Here is a 17,119-nt window from a genome sequence, read left to right as displayed (position 1 = left end):
CGATCGCACGCAGGGTGGACTGGGGGCCCTTCCATGCCCTGCGTCAGTCGCTCACGCAACCCGTGGTCGAGCGCGTACTGTGCTCCGCGCTTTATTCAGGTATTGTCACGATTTCGCCTCGAACATCCTACCCCGCCCAATCCCACTCTCCAAATAAAAAAAAATAAAAAAAAAAAAAAATGAAAGTTCGAAAAAGGAAAAGGGTTTTGTCGGCGACTCCCCATTCCACATTTAATGTGGATTTCAGCAATGTAAGGGGTCTACATAGCAACCTCGACGCCGTACACCACCATCTTGAGACGGCGCAGCCTGCCCTTCTTTTTCTGACGGAGACGCAGATATCTGCTCCGGATGATACTTCGTACCTTGAATACCCCGGCTACGTATTGGAGCACAACTTCCTGCGTAAAGCCGGGGTGTGTGTATTCGTCCGGGCTGATGTCTGTTGTCGCCGTCTACGAAGCCTCGAACAACGGGACCTGTCCCTCTTGTGGCTGCGCGTAGATCACGGGGGCTGTACCCGAGTCTACGCGTGCCTGTACAGGTCCCACAGCAGTGATGCAGGTTCAGCTCTGATAGAGCATGTGCAAGAGGGGACTAACCGCGTGCTTGAGCAGTACCCATCTGCGGAGGTGGTGGTTCTTGGAGACTTTAACGCTCATCACCAAGAGTGGTTGGGGTCCAGAACCACTGACCTCCCGGGTCGGACTGCCTACGATTTCGCCTTGGCCTACGGCCTCTCCCAGCTGGTGACACAGCCCACCCGTGTCCCAGATATTGAGGGGCACGAGCCTTCTCTGTTGGACCTTCTGCTGACCACCGATCCAGCCGGATACAGTGTGGTGGTCGACGCTCCACTTGGATCGTCTGATCACTGCCTTATCCGTGCTGCCACACCACTCTCTCGTCCTAGTCGTCGAACGACGACCAGGTATCGAAGAGTTTGGCAGTATTTGTCAGCAGATTGGGATGGATTGCGTGAGTTTTACGCATCCTACCCATGGGGGCGGTTCTGCTTTTCTTCTGCTGATCCTGACGTCTGTGCGGACCGTCTTAAAGACGTGGTGCTCCAGGGGATGGAATTGTTTATTCCCTCCTCTGAAGTGCCCGTTGGGGGTCGCAGCAGACCCTGGTATAACAATGCCAGCAGGGATGCTGCACACCTCAAGCGGTCCGCATACGTTGCATGGGATGATGCTAGGAGACGTCGGGATCCTAACATCTCAGAGGAAAGGCGGAAATATAACGCCGCTTCCAGGTCCTACAAGAAGGTTATTGCCAGGGCGAAATCGGAGCACGTTGCTAGAATTGGCGAGCGACTGAAGAGCTATCCCTCTGGGAGCCGTGCTTTTTGGTCGCTCGCCAAAGCTGCAGAAGGTAACTTTTGCAGGTCTAGTCTCCCACCACTACGCAAGTCCGATGACAGTCTGGCCCATAGTGCGAAAGAGAAGGCTGACCTTCTGGTCAAACTCTTCGCCTCGAACTCGACTGTGGACGACGGGGGTGCCACACCACCGAACATCCTCCGGTGTGATAGTTCCCTGCCGGAGATCTGCTTTACACAGTGTGCAGTCAGGCGGGAACTCCGACTCCTGGACGTCCATAAGTCGAGCGGGCCAGACGGCATCCCTGCAGTGGTTCTGAAAACGTGCGCCCCTGAGCTGACGCCTGCGCTAACGCGTTTGTATCGCCTCTCTTATTGCGCTAACAGGGTTCCGTCTTCATGGAAGACTGCCCACGTCCACCCTATCCCCAAGAAGGGTGACCGGTCGGACCCATCGAGCTACAGGCCTATCGCGATAACTTCCTTGCTTTCCAAGGTGATGGAGCGAATAATTAATATACAACTCCTGAAGTATCTGGAGGATCGCCAGCTGATCAGTGACCGACAGTACGGTTTCCGTCACGGTCGCTCAGCTGGCGATCTTCTTGTATACCTTACTCACAGGTGGGCTGAAGCCTTGGAGAGCAAGGGCGAGGCTCTTGCTGTGAGCCTTGATATTGCGAAGGCCTTCGACAGGGTCTGGCATAGGGCACTTCTGTCGAAGCTACCATCTTACGGAATCCCCGAGGGTCTCTGCAAGTGGATCGCTAGCTTTTTGGATGGGCGGAGCATCACGGTCGTTGTAGACGGTGACTGTTCTGATACCATGACCATTAACGCTGGCGTTCCACAAGGTTCGGTGCTCTCCCCCACGCTTTTCATCCTGTATATCAATGACATGCTGTCTATTGATGGCATGCATTGCTATGCGGATGACAGCACGGGGGATGCGCGATATATCGGCCATCAGAGTCTCTCTCGGAGCGTGGTGCAAGAGAGACGATCAAAACTTGTGTCTGAAGTGGAGAACTCTCTGGGGCGAGTCTCCAAATGGGGTGAATTGAACTTGGTTCAATTCAACCCGTTAAAGACACAAGTTTGCGCGTTCACTGCGAAGAAGGACCCCTTTGTCATGGCACCGCAATTCCAAGGAGTATCCCTGCAACCTTCCGAGAGTATTGGGATACTTGGGGTCGACATTTCGAGCGATGTCCAGTTTCGGAGTCATTTGGAAGGCAAAGCCAAGTTGGCGTCCAAAATGCTGGGAGTCCTCAACAGAGCGAAGCGGTACTTCACGCCTGGACAAAGGCTTTTGCTTTATAAAGCACAAGTCCGGCCTCGCGTGGAGTACTGCTCCCATCTCTGGGCCGGGGCTCCCAAATACCAGCTTCTTCCATTTGACTCCATACAGAGGAGGGCCGTTCGGATTGTCGATAATCCCGGTCTCACGGATCGTTTGGAACCTCTGGGTCTGCGGAGGGACTTCGGTTCCCTCTGTATTTTGTACCGTATGTTCCATGGGGAGTGCTCTGAGGAATTGTTCGAGATGATACCGGCATCTCGTTTTTACCATCGCACCGCCCGCCACCGGAGTAGAGTTCATCCATACTACCTGGAGCCACTGCTGTCATCCACAGTGCGTTTCCAGAGGTCTTTTTTGCCACGTACCATCCGGCTATGGAATGAGCTCCCCTCCACGGTGTTTCCCGAGCGCTATGACATGTCCTTCTTCAAACGAGGCTTGTGGAGAGTATTAAGCGGTAGGCAGCGGCTTGGCTCTGCCCCTGGCATTGCTGAAGTCCATGGGCGACGGTAACCACTCACCATCAGGTGGGCCGTATGCTCGTCTGCCTACAAGGGCAATAAAAAAAAAAAAAAAAAAAAAAAAAAAAATACGCGTGCCATTGTAAAAATATATATAATAAATATATATAATATATACCTAGTCAGGTCATAAGTATTGTCACACAGTAAAAACTTTTCTTTTACAATGCTGGCCACAAAAAAGTTTATTGAATTCGAATTTCGAATTGTTCATGAAAATAAAAATGTATACTTTTAGAATTTTACTCATTTTTAAATATGGAGTGGACGCTTAAAGAAGACCGTGTTGCAGTTATTGCGTTGCATCGTTGCGGTTACGCGCCAATTCAATTTTTTAACATACTGAAAAATTTGAATATAACCAAAAGATTCGCTTATCGTACCATCAAACGATACAATGAAGACTCTAGTGTAGATGACAGGTCAAGAAGTGGTCGCCCTCGGTCTGTTAGGACTCTAGCAGTGATAAAAGCTGTGAAGGCGCGAATTCAAAGAAATCCCAAACGTAAGCAGAAACTGTTGGCCCTTCAGATGGGGTTAAGCAAAACCACGGTGAAAAGGGTGTTAAATGAAGACTTAGGCCTTCGGGCATATCGAAGAAAAACAGGACATCGTTTGAATGCTCGTCTAATGGACCTGAGACTGAAGAGATGCCGCGCTTTGTTGAAGCGGTACGCGGGAAAAACATATCCGGAAATTCTTTTTTCGGATGAAAAAATTTTTACCGTAGAGGAGAGCTACAACAAAAAAAATGATAAGGTGTACGCGCACAGTAGTGAAGAAGCGAGCAACCGTATTCCGCGTGTCCAACGAGGTCATTTTCCATCCTCGCTCATGGTATGGTTGGGAGTTTCTTATTGGGGCTTAACAGAGGTACATTTTTGGGAGAAAGGTGTAAAAACGAATGCAGTTGTGTATCAAAATACAGTCCTGACGAACCTTGTGGAACCTGTTTCTCATACCATGTTCAATAATAGGCACTGGGTATTCCAACAAGATTCGGCGCCAGCTCATAGAGCGAAGAGCACACAAGACTGGCTGGCGGCGTGTGAAATCGACTTCATCCGGCACGAAGACTGGCCCTCATCCAGTCCAGATTTGAATCCGTTAGATTACAAGATATGGCAACACTTGGAGGAAAAGGCGTGCTCAAAGCGTCATACCAATTCGGAGTCACTCAAGACATCCTTGATTAAGGCAGCCGCCGATATTGACATGGACCTCGTTCGTGCTGCGATAGACGACTGGCCGCGCAGATTGAAGGCCTGTATTCAAAATCACGGAGGTCAATTTGAATAAACTTTAGTGTCATGAGAATCTATGTTTTTTTAAGTTCATTTTGGTATATGAATGGTTACATAATGAATAAACTTGTTTCAATTATTTTACATTAAACATGTGACAGAATTTATGACCTGACTAGTTATAATAAACATATATTTCCAATTAATGTTAATCTTTATTAATAAATAACAAATCCAAATAATTTAATATTTTTTAATTATTATAATAACAATCAAAATTAAATTTCCGAGGTGGCTCACATGGCTGGTCGCGTGATAAGCTTGAAATTAAGCTGCCCCGACTTGGAGTTCAAATGTCGCGCGGGTCAATACGTGCTGTTGCAGTGTTTGGATTCTTCGCTCATAGAATGGCATCCTTTCACTGTTGTCAAGGTAATTTCAGTTGGTAGTTATTAATGTCGCGCTAACGCGTAAACGCTTTTCGGTTCGAAGCGATTTTCGGTGATTTGTTGATAGATCAACGTATCTTGACAGGAATAAACGAAGTTCCTCAAGCGTTGCTTTACCTACTTATTCAAAACTTGGCGAGGTCACAAAGTGGTTATATATAAAAAAAAAAACAGGGATTTTATGACCTGGTAACTAAAACCTTTAAGTCATGTCTTCAGATTCGCGTATGGAGAACTGACCAAATTTATTTGTATTTAGATTTAGTATTTTTTTTCCTTTCTAAGCACCTGTCAATTTTGTAAAATTGGCAAAATCAATGCCAAAGGCGTTGGAGCCGAATTCTTAAAAAAAATCATGTCTTATTTTAATTTCCTAATTTTCAACAATGTTCTTCCACACGGTTAGCTATAACAATCTTGCTTGTTGCTGGCCGTTCTGCTATAGAACTGAGATTACTGTAGAACTTGATGGCTCAAGGTAAGGTAAGGTAGCGGTATTAACATTGTTGATGTCTATCAGCTCCGATAACCGATTCACCCGTGAGCTCGTTTACCCGTCTAGGCAATAAATAAAAAGACCCATTTTGTTTCTTTTGTACCCTCTTTGAATTAATTTATACTGTTAATTTTGTGTTAATTTTATACTGTGTCTAGTGATGAACTATTTTTTTTTTCTTTTTCTTTTTATTGCTTAGATGGGTGGACGAGTTCAAAGCCCGCCTGGAGTTAAGTAGTTACTGGAGCCCATGGACTTTTAAAACGTAAATGCGCCACCCACCTTGAGATATAAGTTCTAAGATCTCAGTATAGCTGCAACGGCTGCCCTACCCTTCAAACCGAAACGCATTACTGTTCTACGGCAGAAATAGGCAAGACGGTGGTACCTACCCGCGCGGACTCATAAGATTGCCGATTAGTTTATCTGGTCGAAATTAAGGCCTATGAGGTGTCGATTATTTTTCGTAAACTACCATCTTCTTGTTGTGATTTAAAATATCTCTATAATTTCCCAGGTTCCTACAGAAAACCAAAGATACTTTATAGTCTGGATAAGAGTTAAAGGCGATTGGACTGACGCCTTAGAGAAACTGTTGCTTTATACAAGACCGAATACTTTGAAGTGAGTTTTTGTTTGTTGAAGAATGTTTCCAATCTTAATCAATTAGAAAACTTTCCTATTCTTGCTTCTTAACTCTAAAATATTTCCTTTCGCGTTTCCCAAAATAGTGTTCAAGATGAGGACACATCGATTAGTAATTCGAGATTAACAATTTTTTCGCTGGTCTAAAAACAAGACAAGAGGAAAATTTTAGTAATGTATTAGGTTGTGAAGTCTGGGACAATGTATAAAGAAAATCTATTATATACTTATTTAATTAGGTATAGACAAAACAGTCTAACTTTATCAGTTTCTTCACCGTTGAATAGATTTTTAGCTGTTAATAAGCTTTAATATTATCATTATATATTAATATCCGTTATTAGTTAAAGTGAAACTAATTGTTGAGAGTGATTCTCTTTTGATTTCGACGATAGCACTAGTCAATATAACTGTGTTCCAGTATATTGGTCGACGGTCCATTTTCAAGTCCCATGGAAGGCGTCAGTTGGTGTGAAGTCGCCATATGTGTGGCTGCCGGAGTTGGAATCACGCCTTTTGTACCGGTTTTACATCATATGCTACAGTATGTATTCGACCATTTTGTCGCCATTTTGAAACAACAGTGTGCTTAGTGCGAGTTTTCTAACGTTCTCGACAGCGTAAAAGTTAACCCAATTTCGTATGCAGTTGGAACAGCGCCCCTAGCGGCAAACGTACGCAAACCATCCCATTCCATACAAATATGAGCTAACTTTTACGCTATCGAGAACGTTAAAAAACTCGCACTAAGCACACAGTCCTCATCATTCAAACAACTATAGTCCCAAAAGAAATTTTCAATCTTATACGTAACTTTTCTTTGGTGTGTTTTCACTTCATTTGGTGTTAGAGATTCGATTCACCACGGAAAACGGTCGCTTGAGAGATAAAGTTAAAGTCGACATTTTATAGAAATAAATGTCTAGTTTCCCGACACTTTGATACTTGGCATCTCTTCTGTATCATCATAACTTGAAATCTAGAACGCATGACTGCTGTAGGGTGGTGTTACCAAATATGCATGTATTATAAAATTACGCCAATTTACAAATTGAGTTCATCTATTATTACATAATCCCGTTTCGAAATTGTTTTGTGTACCTATAATGTAGATTAAAGATTAGTTGGATATTTTTGTCTATTTCCAGAAACCCACGGAGTCGATTTCCCGGCAGAGTCCATTTAATATGGATAGTGAGAAGCGAAAACGAACTCGCGTGGCTCGCAGATTTAGCAAACAAAACTATATTACAGCTTCGAACCGCGAATCGACCAGATCGACTACATCTGGAGCTTTACGTAACCAAAGACAATGTACAGACGAAAGCTCACACCGTTTCTATCGACGAGAAAGGAAGTCTTACTCATGTAGTGCGAGATAATGTTACCGATGACGAAAAAACAACCCTACTGACTCCGAATAAGAGAAGTCCGTATACTAAAGCAGAATCCAGAAATAGTTGTGATGTGATCAAAGAGTATCCCGTGCTTGGGTGCAGAGTACTGAGAGGCAGGCCATACTGGGACCGCGTATTCGGTTTTTGGGTTCATTTCTATCCAGAGTGAGTTTTATATTCTTTTACATGAACATTTCATTTCGTTTCAAGTTACGTAATGCATCAAATGAATTTGTTCCACGGGGCCCGTGTTTGATTCCCGTTTTTTTTTCCTTTGTCATTATTAAAGCCAATAAATACTCGGATTCTAGGTGCACTTGTTCTGTGAGTACGAGTTTTTTAACTTCTCGATAGCGTAAAGTTAACTCTAATTTGTATGCGGTTGGAACGTTTGCCTACGTTTGCCGCTAGGGATGTTGTTCCAACTCCATACAAATTTGAGCTACGAGGGCGGGATGATAAGTAACTACCCTCTACTATTTAAAAAGTTAAACTTTAAAAAATATATATGTCTTTTTTAAATTCGTATCTCTGGCTACCTGTGTTCTAAATTTGAATTTGATGGCGTGAAAATTTTATAGATTTTTTGTCATTTGAAAATATATTTCGTCAAGTGTTTTCAAAATGGATAAAATTGAACAAAGAGCGGTGATAAAGTTTCTTCATATGAAGGGCATGAAGGGGAAAGATATCTATGACGAGTTAAATAATGCTTAGGGTGAATGTGCTCCTTCTTATGCCATAGTAAAAAACTGGGTGGCTGAGCTTAAACGTGGTCGTACATGTGTCCAAGATGAAGCCCGCCCCGGACGTCCAAAAAGCGTCACGACTCCGGAAATGGTCGTGAAAGTACATGATATGGTTTTAACAGATCGACGATTGAAGTTATCTGATACAGCTGATACTACAGGTATCTCTAAAGACCAGGTACATCATATCCTAAGTGAGGAATTAAATATGAAAAAGTCATCGATCGGCCCGTTGGGTGCCACGATTGCTCATGCACGATCAAAAGAAGATTCGGGTGCAAAAGTCAAAATAATGTCTGGACCGTTTCAGAGTAATAATGCCGATTTTTTACGTCGATTTGTAACAACAGATGAAACATGGGTTCGTTATTACATGCCAGAATCAAAAATTCAATCAAAACAGTGGACGCAATCGCGATGCCCGGCTCCAAAAAAGCCATGGCTGTAAAGTCGGCTGGAAAAGTGATGGCTTCCGTCTTTTGGGATGCAGATGGGATCTTGATGATAGATTACCTTCCTAAAGGTCAAACGATTAATGGAGAATACTACGCTAATCTTCTAGATAATTTTCATCACCCACCTTATTCGCCTGATATAGCGCCATCAGACTTCCACTTATTCCCTAAGCTCAATACTTTTTTGGGCGGACAGAAATTTACCACAAATGATGAAGTCATAGCCGCTGTACAGGAGTATTTTGCAGACTTCGAAAGAAATCATTTTATGGAAGGCATTACTGCTTTAGAACGAAGATGGAATAAGTCTGTAGAGGTTCACGGAGACTATGTCGAAAAATAAAATTAATTTTATCACGAAAAGTTAAGCGTTTTATTGTTAGGCTAGTTACTTATCATCCCGCCCTTGTAGTTTTTAAGCTATCGAGAACATAAAAAAATCGCATTATGCACACATGATTTGCGTGCGACTTGTGAAAGTTTTACATGTTAATCAAGTTAAGTTTTACATAATTCCAAAACACTACTTGAGATGGAAATAAAACAGTGTCATAGGGTTATTTTTGATCATGTTAATTACTTAGATGTATGAACTGTGCTGATCAGTATTAAAATTTTACTTCCACTTTCAGACGCCATTTGAACTTATATTGCTGCGGACCGAAGAAATTAGTGAAAGCATTAAGACACAAATGTGGATACACGTCTAGCACTACGAAGACCAAGTTTACTTTCGTTCATGAAAGCTTTTCATGAGGCATTGTGTTTTAATATCAACAATTAAATGCATTTTGAATAACAACGAAACATGTTTTATTTCCTAATTATTTTTAATATGAATTGAACTTATGTATTGGGTGGGTCATTTACGACCCGCTATAACATTAGATCGTGGATCCATCACCGACCGGAGGGTCAATTCAAAAGCAAAATTGGTTATGTGGTGTACAATCATAGCTCATCTCTTTCCTGGGTGTCAAGCTTAAAGGGTCACAGTTGCAGAACTATTGATATATCACATTACATTGGAATATTATTATTGTAATATTAAGATGTTTTTAAATCCCTTATCTTTTAGAATTTCACGATCCGTTATCCATTAGGAAAAAAAAATACGTTGTTGACTATAGAAAATATTCTATAAAGTATAGATAAAAACTGTGATACACGCTTTGTAATTGGAGACTGCGGGCCTCGGGCAGTTTTTAGAACATCCTGCCCTCATAGCTAAGCCTTAAGGCGAATTTACATTACGAAATTAGTGGCATGAAACTAATTTCGTGACATTAGTTTTACCAACAGTTTCACGTGTAATTTAATACTTTCGTAATGCATGCATTAATTTCATGCATGCATATTAGTTTCGTGCCCTGCGCGATTTTTTGGTGATATTAGTGTCATGCAACTAATTTCATAGTGTAAACGCGACGTGAAACTAATGTCGCGAAAGGGCCTGCGTTGTGCGGACGTGTGTATTGTTAGTTCGGACGCGCTTCAAGCGTTGAAAATGGCAAACCAACGATGGAGTACAGAAAAATAAAATAGATCTTATTAATGAATATCAGCGAGAAGGGTGTCTATGGGACCCGAAACACCTACCGTAAAAAATCAAAATTATCTTCACTCATTCGAAAATAGTTTTTATTACTCTCAGGATCTTCATCTGCTAATTCAGAGACTAACTTCATTGCACCTAAATGCCTTCTTGTTGACCATCCTCGAATCTACCAACTTTTTTTTTATTGATAGCCTTTTTTTAAGTTCATAGGTATATAAGCATTTTTTTAGCTACATTGAATATAGCAAAATATAGCTTTGATGCTGACGGCGCCATGGTTACTGCGATACTGTGGATTTCGCGACACTAATTTTTTTACGAAATTACTTTCGCATATATTGAAACTACTTTCGTGAAACTGAGCTCAACATGCATGACACTAATTTCGTAATGTAAACTCCGCATTAGAGTTTGCCCGGCCGACACGATCTGAGGCCAACAAAAATCCTTTCATCCCAAATAAATAATTAGAGATAGGTACTTAAGTTGAACATATAAGTATTACAACTATCAAGATTGATAATAATAAATTTAAGTATTATTAAGTAAGAACATGCTCAGCAAATCTGTACTGAATGAACAGAGTTTTAGACCCTATGTTTAATCCTTGAATAAATTTTAGAAGTAAAACCTTCAAAATTAAACATCAAGATTTAAAAGACAGCAAAAACTAAATGTCACCTAAGACGCTAAGTTTTTTTACGCATAAGAGTTCATGAGTGTATTTTAGCTAAATTTCTGTGCCACACCAATGTTTCTTCCTACGGTCTCCTCTGCTTAGCATTATGAAACCTGCATTTACTACAGACAGCACAAAGAAAATTGGGAAGCGTGTTAAAAAGATAAAAAAGAAATCAAAGAATAAAAAAGATCTTGTAAGTTTTTTCCTCCTAAGTTTTTGTTGTAGCCTTAAACTGACAAAGCCCAACTTCAATACTGTTAAGGGGGATTTAAAAGATATTCTTCAGACGTTTCTTCAGAAGGGTTGAGGCTCTAACACGTAGTTAATTATGTATGTTGTGGCAGCAAAATTATATCCTATAGGCTTAGTTTAGCAGGTTTTTTGCCTTAGAAAAGGCAATGAAAAGACGGTCAGTTCGCGGGAAAGTAGTCTCAGTCTACCAAAGAGGTTTGCTATAAGACATTACCAAGCCTCTACTAAAACATTTAATTCCTATCTATATGAAAGAGAGTGAAGCGTTCATGACAATCTAATCTTTGTGTCTAATAAACCTATATTAATTAGGAGTTATACATACCTGATCCTATAGACCGAATGGTAAACAGTCGACGGCGCCCAAAACACGTCATAATGGATCCTCCTGATCTATTAACGGTGCTTTTAGGTACCACGAGTACCGGTCACCGTCCTCGTCGAACCCGTCGGTTGCGACGAAGGGCTCGACGAGCGAATTAATCCACAGACACAGTCCACTGAGTTTCTCGCCGGATCTTCTCAGTGGGTCGCGTTTCCGATCCGGTGGTAGATTCTGCGAAGCACTGCTCTTGATAGGGCCAGTGTTAGCACCACTCCGGTTTGAGCCCCGTGAGCGCACCTACACGTTAGGGCGAAGCTGATATAGCCTCTCAAGACTATCAGCATAGGTAGAAAAAAATGGAGTTAATGTAGTGGTAATGTCCCCAGCGGGCATTTTTGTTTTCTGGATCGAATTATGTGTTATGATGGATTTATTTTCAGACAAATATTAAAAGTCAGCATGAAAAACTCAGTGTAATTTGTCCAATTTGTCTACAAGATCTTTGTAATAAATCCGTGCTGGCGACGAAATGTGGCCACGTGTTCTGCGCCACCTGCTTAAAGACAACGTTGGAAAGGCAATCGGACTGTCCGAAATGTAGATCTAAAATAAAATCATCTCGTGGCTATCACGCTATATACCTGGATACTTCTAGTTTCTGTAAGAACGTTTTAAATTTGATAGATTTAATAATGTGTACGTCATTGCCATTAGGTACCTTTTTGAAGCTAGTGTTTGTAGTACTATCGTTTATTGCGAGTGCTAAATTATTTAGCATGCTTTATTAAAGACGACAGTAGCTACTTTTTTGCTTTGACGGGAGCATAAGCTTTCGGCCCATACAAATGATGAATGCCGCCAACATGAGACTTCATTTTAAGTCTTAGTCCTATAGTTCAACGGCTGTCCCGCGTTTCAAATTGAAACGCATTATTTTTTCGCGGTAGAAACTTGCAGGGTGGTGGTATTTATCCGCGCGGGTTCATAGCTTACTATCAGTAATATTAATATAGAATCCTTTTAGGTATACTTAATCACATGAAGTTTTAACCTGAGATAATATCGTTATTGCTTTCAATAGGCTATGTACATTATTTTGTATTATAAGAAATGTAGGTACTTTAAAAATTGATGAATAAATCCTTTTAAAAAAAAATTTGATTCTTGTAGGAAATAAGAAAGTTAATATTTTGCGAATTTGTTGCGATGGTTTTGAAACATGTTCTGCTTTGCACCAAATATTCTCAAATATGAAGTGTAGGTACATATTATCTATGCTATTGTTTGGATCTAGTTGATTAGTGTATGTATAGAAGGTAGAAGCTGCTGTGTACAGGTGGACACTTAGCAAACTTGTCTATAAAAAACACGGTGGACTTCTTACTTCTACCTTCCTACTAGTGACATGATTTATGATGAATGACATTTCTGACACATGACATTGTAATGACAATAGTGAAGTTTATGAATCCGTAAACTCTCTAAAAACAAATAAGATTAAGTAATATTTAACTTGTAAATTAATATAAATTTTAATGATAATATAGAAAATACACCACAATGGCCCTCAAAATGGATTTGAGTCCAACGGACCCATATCATCAATCGTTGTTTGCAAAATTAGAAAATCCTGATGTGGTCTATCAGAATTTCGTGAAGAGATTGGCTAAGTATCATTTTCAAGTCAAAGCAATTATCCAGGTATGTTGTTTGTATATTAAATTAATTAGATAAATTAGATTTTTTTGTCTAGATGTCTTTTTTACATAGAAGATATTCGGTAGAATTAGAATAGTAAAGTAAGTAGAAGAGGACTAGAATCTAAAAACTCAGTTTGTATTTCTTATTAAGAATTTCGTAGTTCATAGACATCTTTTTAATAGCTTAGATGAACAATAAAAGAAAAAGTATTGAAAGTTAAGTACAAGCTCATTGTTTGCATTCACATTCACTTTATTTCTATTAGCACAAGAAATTCATTCACACTACTGAACTGTGAGCTTATTCACTCATATAATTAATAAATAAATAAAATGATGAACACTGTTAACTACTACACAATGTCAAATTCAAATTTAAAATCATTTATTTCAACTTGGATGTCATCAAAAACACACTTGTTGAATGTCAAAATGTAAAAGAAAATATTAACTCTACCACCGGTTCCAAAAAAAGCCACAGTCCTGAGAAGAACCGGCGAAACAAACTCAGTGGGCTTTTTTTTTTTTGTATTTTCTCAACTATTTTCTTTTTTTTTAAACAAGAAAACATATTTACAGTATACAAAAAAACAAGTCAAAAAAATACAATTCAATTAAATAATAATAATAATGAAAAATGAAAAGGCCAGGAGCGAACGCCTCATTCCCACGTAGTGCCATCTAGTAAAAAATCCTTAACTTTATAATATGCCTTGTTGCACAAACGTTCCTTGACAGTTTTCTTAAATCTATGAACAGGTAGTAGTTGAACGTTTTGTGGGATCTTGTTGAAAAGTTGTACACCCAGCCCCCTAAAAGAGTTACTTATTTTCTTAATTCGAGCCGCCGGCAATGCAAGCCTATGTTTGTTCTTAGTGTTCACATTATGCAAATCGCAGACTCTGGGGAATTCTACAATGTTTTTACGCACGTACAATAAATTTTCAAAAATGTATTGGAAATGTATTGTAAAAATGTATATGTGGTTTCTTGGTTTCTTGAGTTGTTGATCTGAGTCAATAAACCAAAGTGCCTGACAACAATAACAGTTTTTAATAACTGAGCAATTTGATTACAGCTTGATACTTGCGGAATAAACCTTAGAATTATAAATATTTTTTGTTTTTTTAGGATATCCTGGAATGCAGGGAGTCGATGGAGAAATTAAATGAGTTAAATGAAAAAGGAAGGGCAAAAATAACGGAAGTACGAGAGGAATTAGAAAATTTATACCTGTATGGTAAAGAAACAGGGGATACAAAATATGATACTGAATTAGAATCACAGAGGCACCTTTTAGCTTGGTCAGTTACTAAAACATATTTTGTAAATCCTATAAAAATATATATATCCTCCTATATATCCTATAACTAACTCATCTTTCGAAAAAATCTTGATAAAACGACCCTTCTTTTTATGCAACAAAACTTGGGACCATGCACTAAAGCTTGGAAGAATCATTTTGACAATAAGTTTGTCAATTTAAATTGCGGAATTGTGATTTACTAATCTATGATCTACCTAAAGTAGGTCTATAATCCAGTAGAGTGTGCTTAAAGAAGCAGTAGTATCATAATAATGTAGCAAAAAACCACAATTTTTATTAAAAATATATATTTGAAAGGCGAAACTTGTTTTTCTAATACAAAGTTATTATTTGTTACAAAGTTATTTTGACTATGTCATCTTAAGTTTTAACAATGAATCATATTCATAGTAGAGACTGTTGTATTTTTTAAAATTAAGAATATAATTTTAACAATTTCAGTCTCCTTAAGGAATTTAAAGATGCCAATATAAATAGTATGTTTGCTATTGAAAAGGCACAAAGAGAAGATTTATTAAAATGTAGTGATAATGAGAAGTCATCAGTCCGACAAAGAAAGAAAAAGATGGATAAGGATGGATTGGTCAAAATGTCATCAGGTGATTGAGTGATCTGTGTATACTATGAAATTTCCACATTGAAGTTTATTCTTCATTGCCTCAATAGACAAAGGGCATAGATAATATAGCCACTTAATGTAATAAGAATACTTTAGCTATGTAATTGCTATTTTGCTACTAGTCAACTTGTGCCATAAAACTCAGTTCTAAAGCGAACTGGAATTCAGATAGCTTATATGTGTATGTTTTATTGCTCGGTTGAGGCTTTTGCGAGGCTTCTCCATCTCTGTCTATCAGCCTTAACCAAGCAATAACACAATACATAACCACAACCACCCCGCTAGGAGTGTAGACTGAGAGGCAGAAGAAGAAGAATAGAATATACATTACACTATTAAGTTTAAAAAATATATATAGGATAATAATACAAAAAGAAAGGTTCTTAGACACCAATCGTTTGTTTTTGTTTAGGTGTGACAGAGCAATTACTTTCCGTAAGCAGGCAGCTAGCGGACACCACACAAAAGAGTCAAAATACTTTGGATAATTTGGTTTCATCTAGTTCAACAGTGCATGTAAGTGCCATAAGCCCATTTAGTTTGCGAGTATTGCTCCAATTTTGATCACAAGTTTTTTTTTTAAAACAAATATATCTCAAAGGCATTTGTTTTTAAACTATGATGCTTACTGGAAGACTTTAGTCCACAGTTGATTGATAGTTCATCATTGCTGTTGCAATCCAATTTCAAAAATGTTGAGTAGTACACTTAGTAGTTAACATTTTAATATTTTAGGGAACACAATCGGAATTAGAGAATACAGCAGGAACGATTACGCAATCGAGCAAACTACTGAAGAAATACGGACGTAGAGAATTTACGGACAAAGTGATCATGTTTTTTGCATTTTTATTCTTTTTGGCGGTGTGCCTGTACATTGTACAGAAGAGGCTTTTTTAATCGTTTGTGACTATAGTTTTGAAATACACGTGTATGCAATTTATGATGAATTTGTGAAATAAATGTGTTGTCTAACTTATTCTGTAATCCTGCGTGATTCATTTCAACAATCCGAAAATGATCCGATGCGAAGAGATCTCATTAAGACAATCTAATCTACTACAGCAAAATTAAACTAGTAAGGCAATAATGTCAAAAGCACAACTTATCTCCTCTTTATTATTTCTTCTTTGAAGCCACGTTTGAAGAAGCACATGTTTTTTACGCTGTGGGGAACTGTGGAGGGCAGTTATTTCTAGGGTCCTATGGAACGTAGAAAAAATAATCTGAAATGCAGTGATTCCAGGAGATTTAAAAAAACGACTTCATGGACATGAAATGTCAAACCAGTATTTCCGTGAACCCAGATTCCATAGGGTTGTAATATGTTTGTTGTATCCTTTTTGAAGTATATCTTCTTATTCTTATTCAAGCAAGTAACGAAAAACATTTGAAATATGAAGTCGTTGATTCGGCCAAAAGGTCGTTTCAACCTCATTATCTTTTCGTATAGCGCCATCTAGAAAAGTCATTTGTAACTAATGGCATAGTGCTGTTTCGTTATCACAGAGGCCTCTAGTGAGTCCTCTGTCGAATTTTTTAAAATTTATGAGATTAGAAATAACCATTGTTGCTGTAGATTGAGAAGCAACTCTATATATCACCAAGGAGTATTCCTGTAACCTTCTTGTACTTATACGATACTTGTACATATTCGATACTTGTACATATACGATACTCGGGATCGACGTTTTAAGTAATTAATGTCCAATGTAGGAGTTATTTGGAGGGCAAAGCCAAATTGGCGTCCAAAATGCTGGGAGTCCTCAAGAGAGGGAATCTGACGGATTGCTTGGAACCTTTCTGTATTTCTGTCTTTCTGTATTTTGCACCGTATGTTCCATCGGGAGTGCTTTGAGGAATTATTTGAGATAGCCGGGATAGCCGCATAATCTCGTTTTTACTGTCGCACCGTCCGCCATTGGAATAGAGTTTATCCATACTGCCTAGAGCCACTGCGTTCATCCACAGAGCGTTTCCAGAGATCTTTTTTGCTACGTACCTTCCCACTTTGGAATGAGCTCCCCTCTACGGTGTTTCCCGAGCGTCATGACACGTCCTTCGAACGAGGCT

General features: G+C 39.4%; 2 protein-coding genes across 4 annotated transcripts in view; both read left to right on the top strand.

Annotated features, from left to right (window-relative positions):
* LOC101745551 (NADPH oxidase 4) overlaps positions 1 to 9,385 on the top strand; it is a 42,050-nt gene extending 32,665 nt beyond the window's left edge. Inside the window, exons 8-12 of one of the 2 annotated variants that reach the window (XM_038013407.2) lie at positions 4,684 to 4,824; positions 5,855 to 5,961; positions 6,404 to 6,526; positions 7,131 to 7,544; positions 9,216 to 9,385. In XM_038013407.2, the coding sequence (XP_037869335.1) occupies positions 4,684 to 4,824; positions 5,855 to 5,961; positions 6,404 to 6,526; positions 7,131 to 7,544; positions 9,216 to 9,339 (909 nt within the window). In that variant the 3' untranslated portion in view covers positions 9,340 to 9,385. Of the gene's footprint in view, positions 1 to 4,683; positions 4,825 to 5,854; positions 5,962 to 6,403; positions 6,527 to 7,130; positions 8,947 to 9,215 lie in introns of those variants that run through there. The other variant, XM_038013408.2, reaches the window with a different exon arrangement.
* A 1,424-nt stretch (positions 9,386 to 10,809) lies between these two features.
* On the top strand, positions 10,810 to 16,033 carry LOC101745699 (vesicle transport protein SEC20). Of its 2 annotated transcripts, XM_004921588.4 has the most exons (7): positions 10,810 to 11,016; positions 11,841 to 12,060; positions 12,948 to 13,101; positions 14,232 to 14,404; positions 14,869 to 15,026; positions 15,459 to 15,562; positions 15,782 to 16,033. In XM_004921588.4, exons 3-7 carry the CDS (start codon positions 12,961 to 12,963, stop codon positions 15,944 to 15,946), a joined length of 741 nt encoding a protein of 246 aa, XP_004921645.2. In that variant the 5' UTR covers positions 10,810 to 11,016; positions 11,841 to 12,060; positions 12,948 to 12,960; the 3' UTR covers positions 15,947 to 16,033. The 2 variants fall into 2 exon arrangements, with proteins under 2 accessions (XP_004921645.2, XP_062526681.1); XM_062670697.1 differs by lacking the exons at positions 10,810 to 11,016; positions 11,841 to 12,060 and having other exon boundaries at positions 12,641 to 13,101.
* Positions 16,034 to 17,119: the final 1,086 nt, after the last annotated feature.

This window comes from Bombyx mori, chromosome 10 (assembly GCF_030269925.1).
Source record: "Bombyx mori chromosome 10, ASM3026992v2".
Taxonomy (NCBI): Eukaryota; Metazoa; Arthropoda; class Insecta; order Lepidoptera; family Bombycidae; genus Bombyx; species Bombyx mori.
This window is presented reverse-complemented; position numbering and strand designations above follow the sequence as displayed.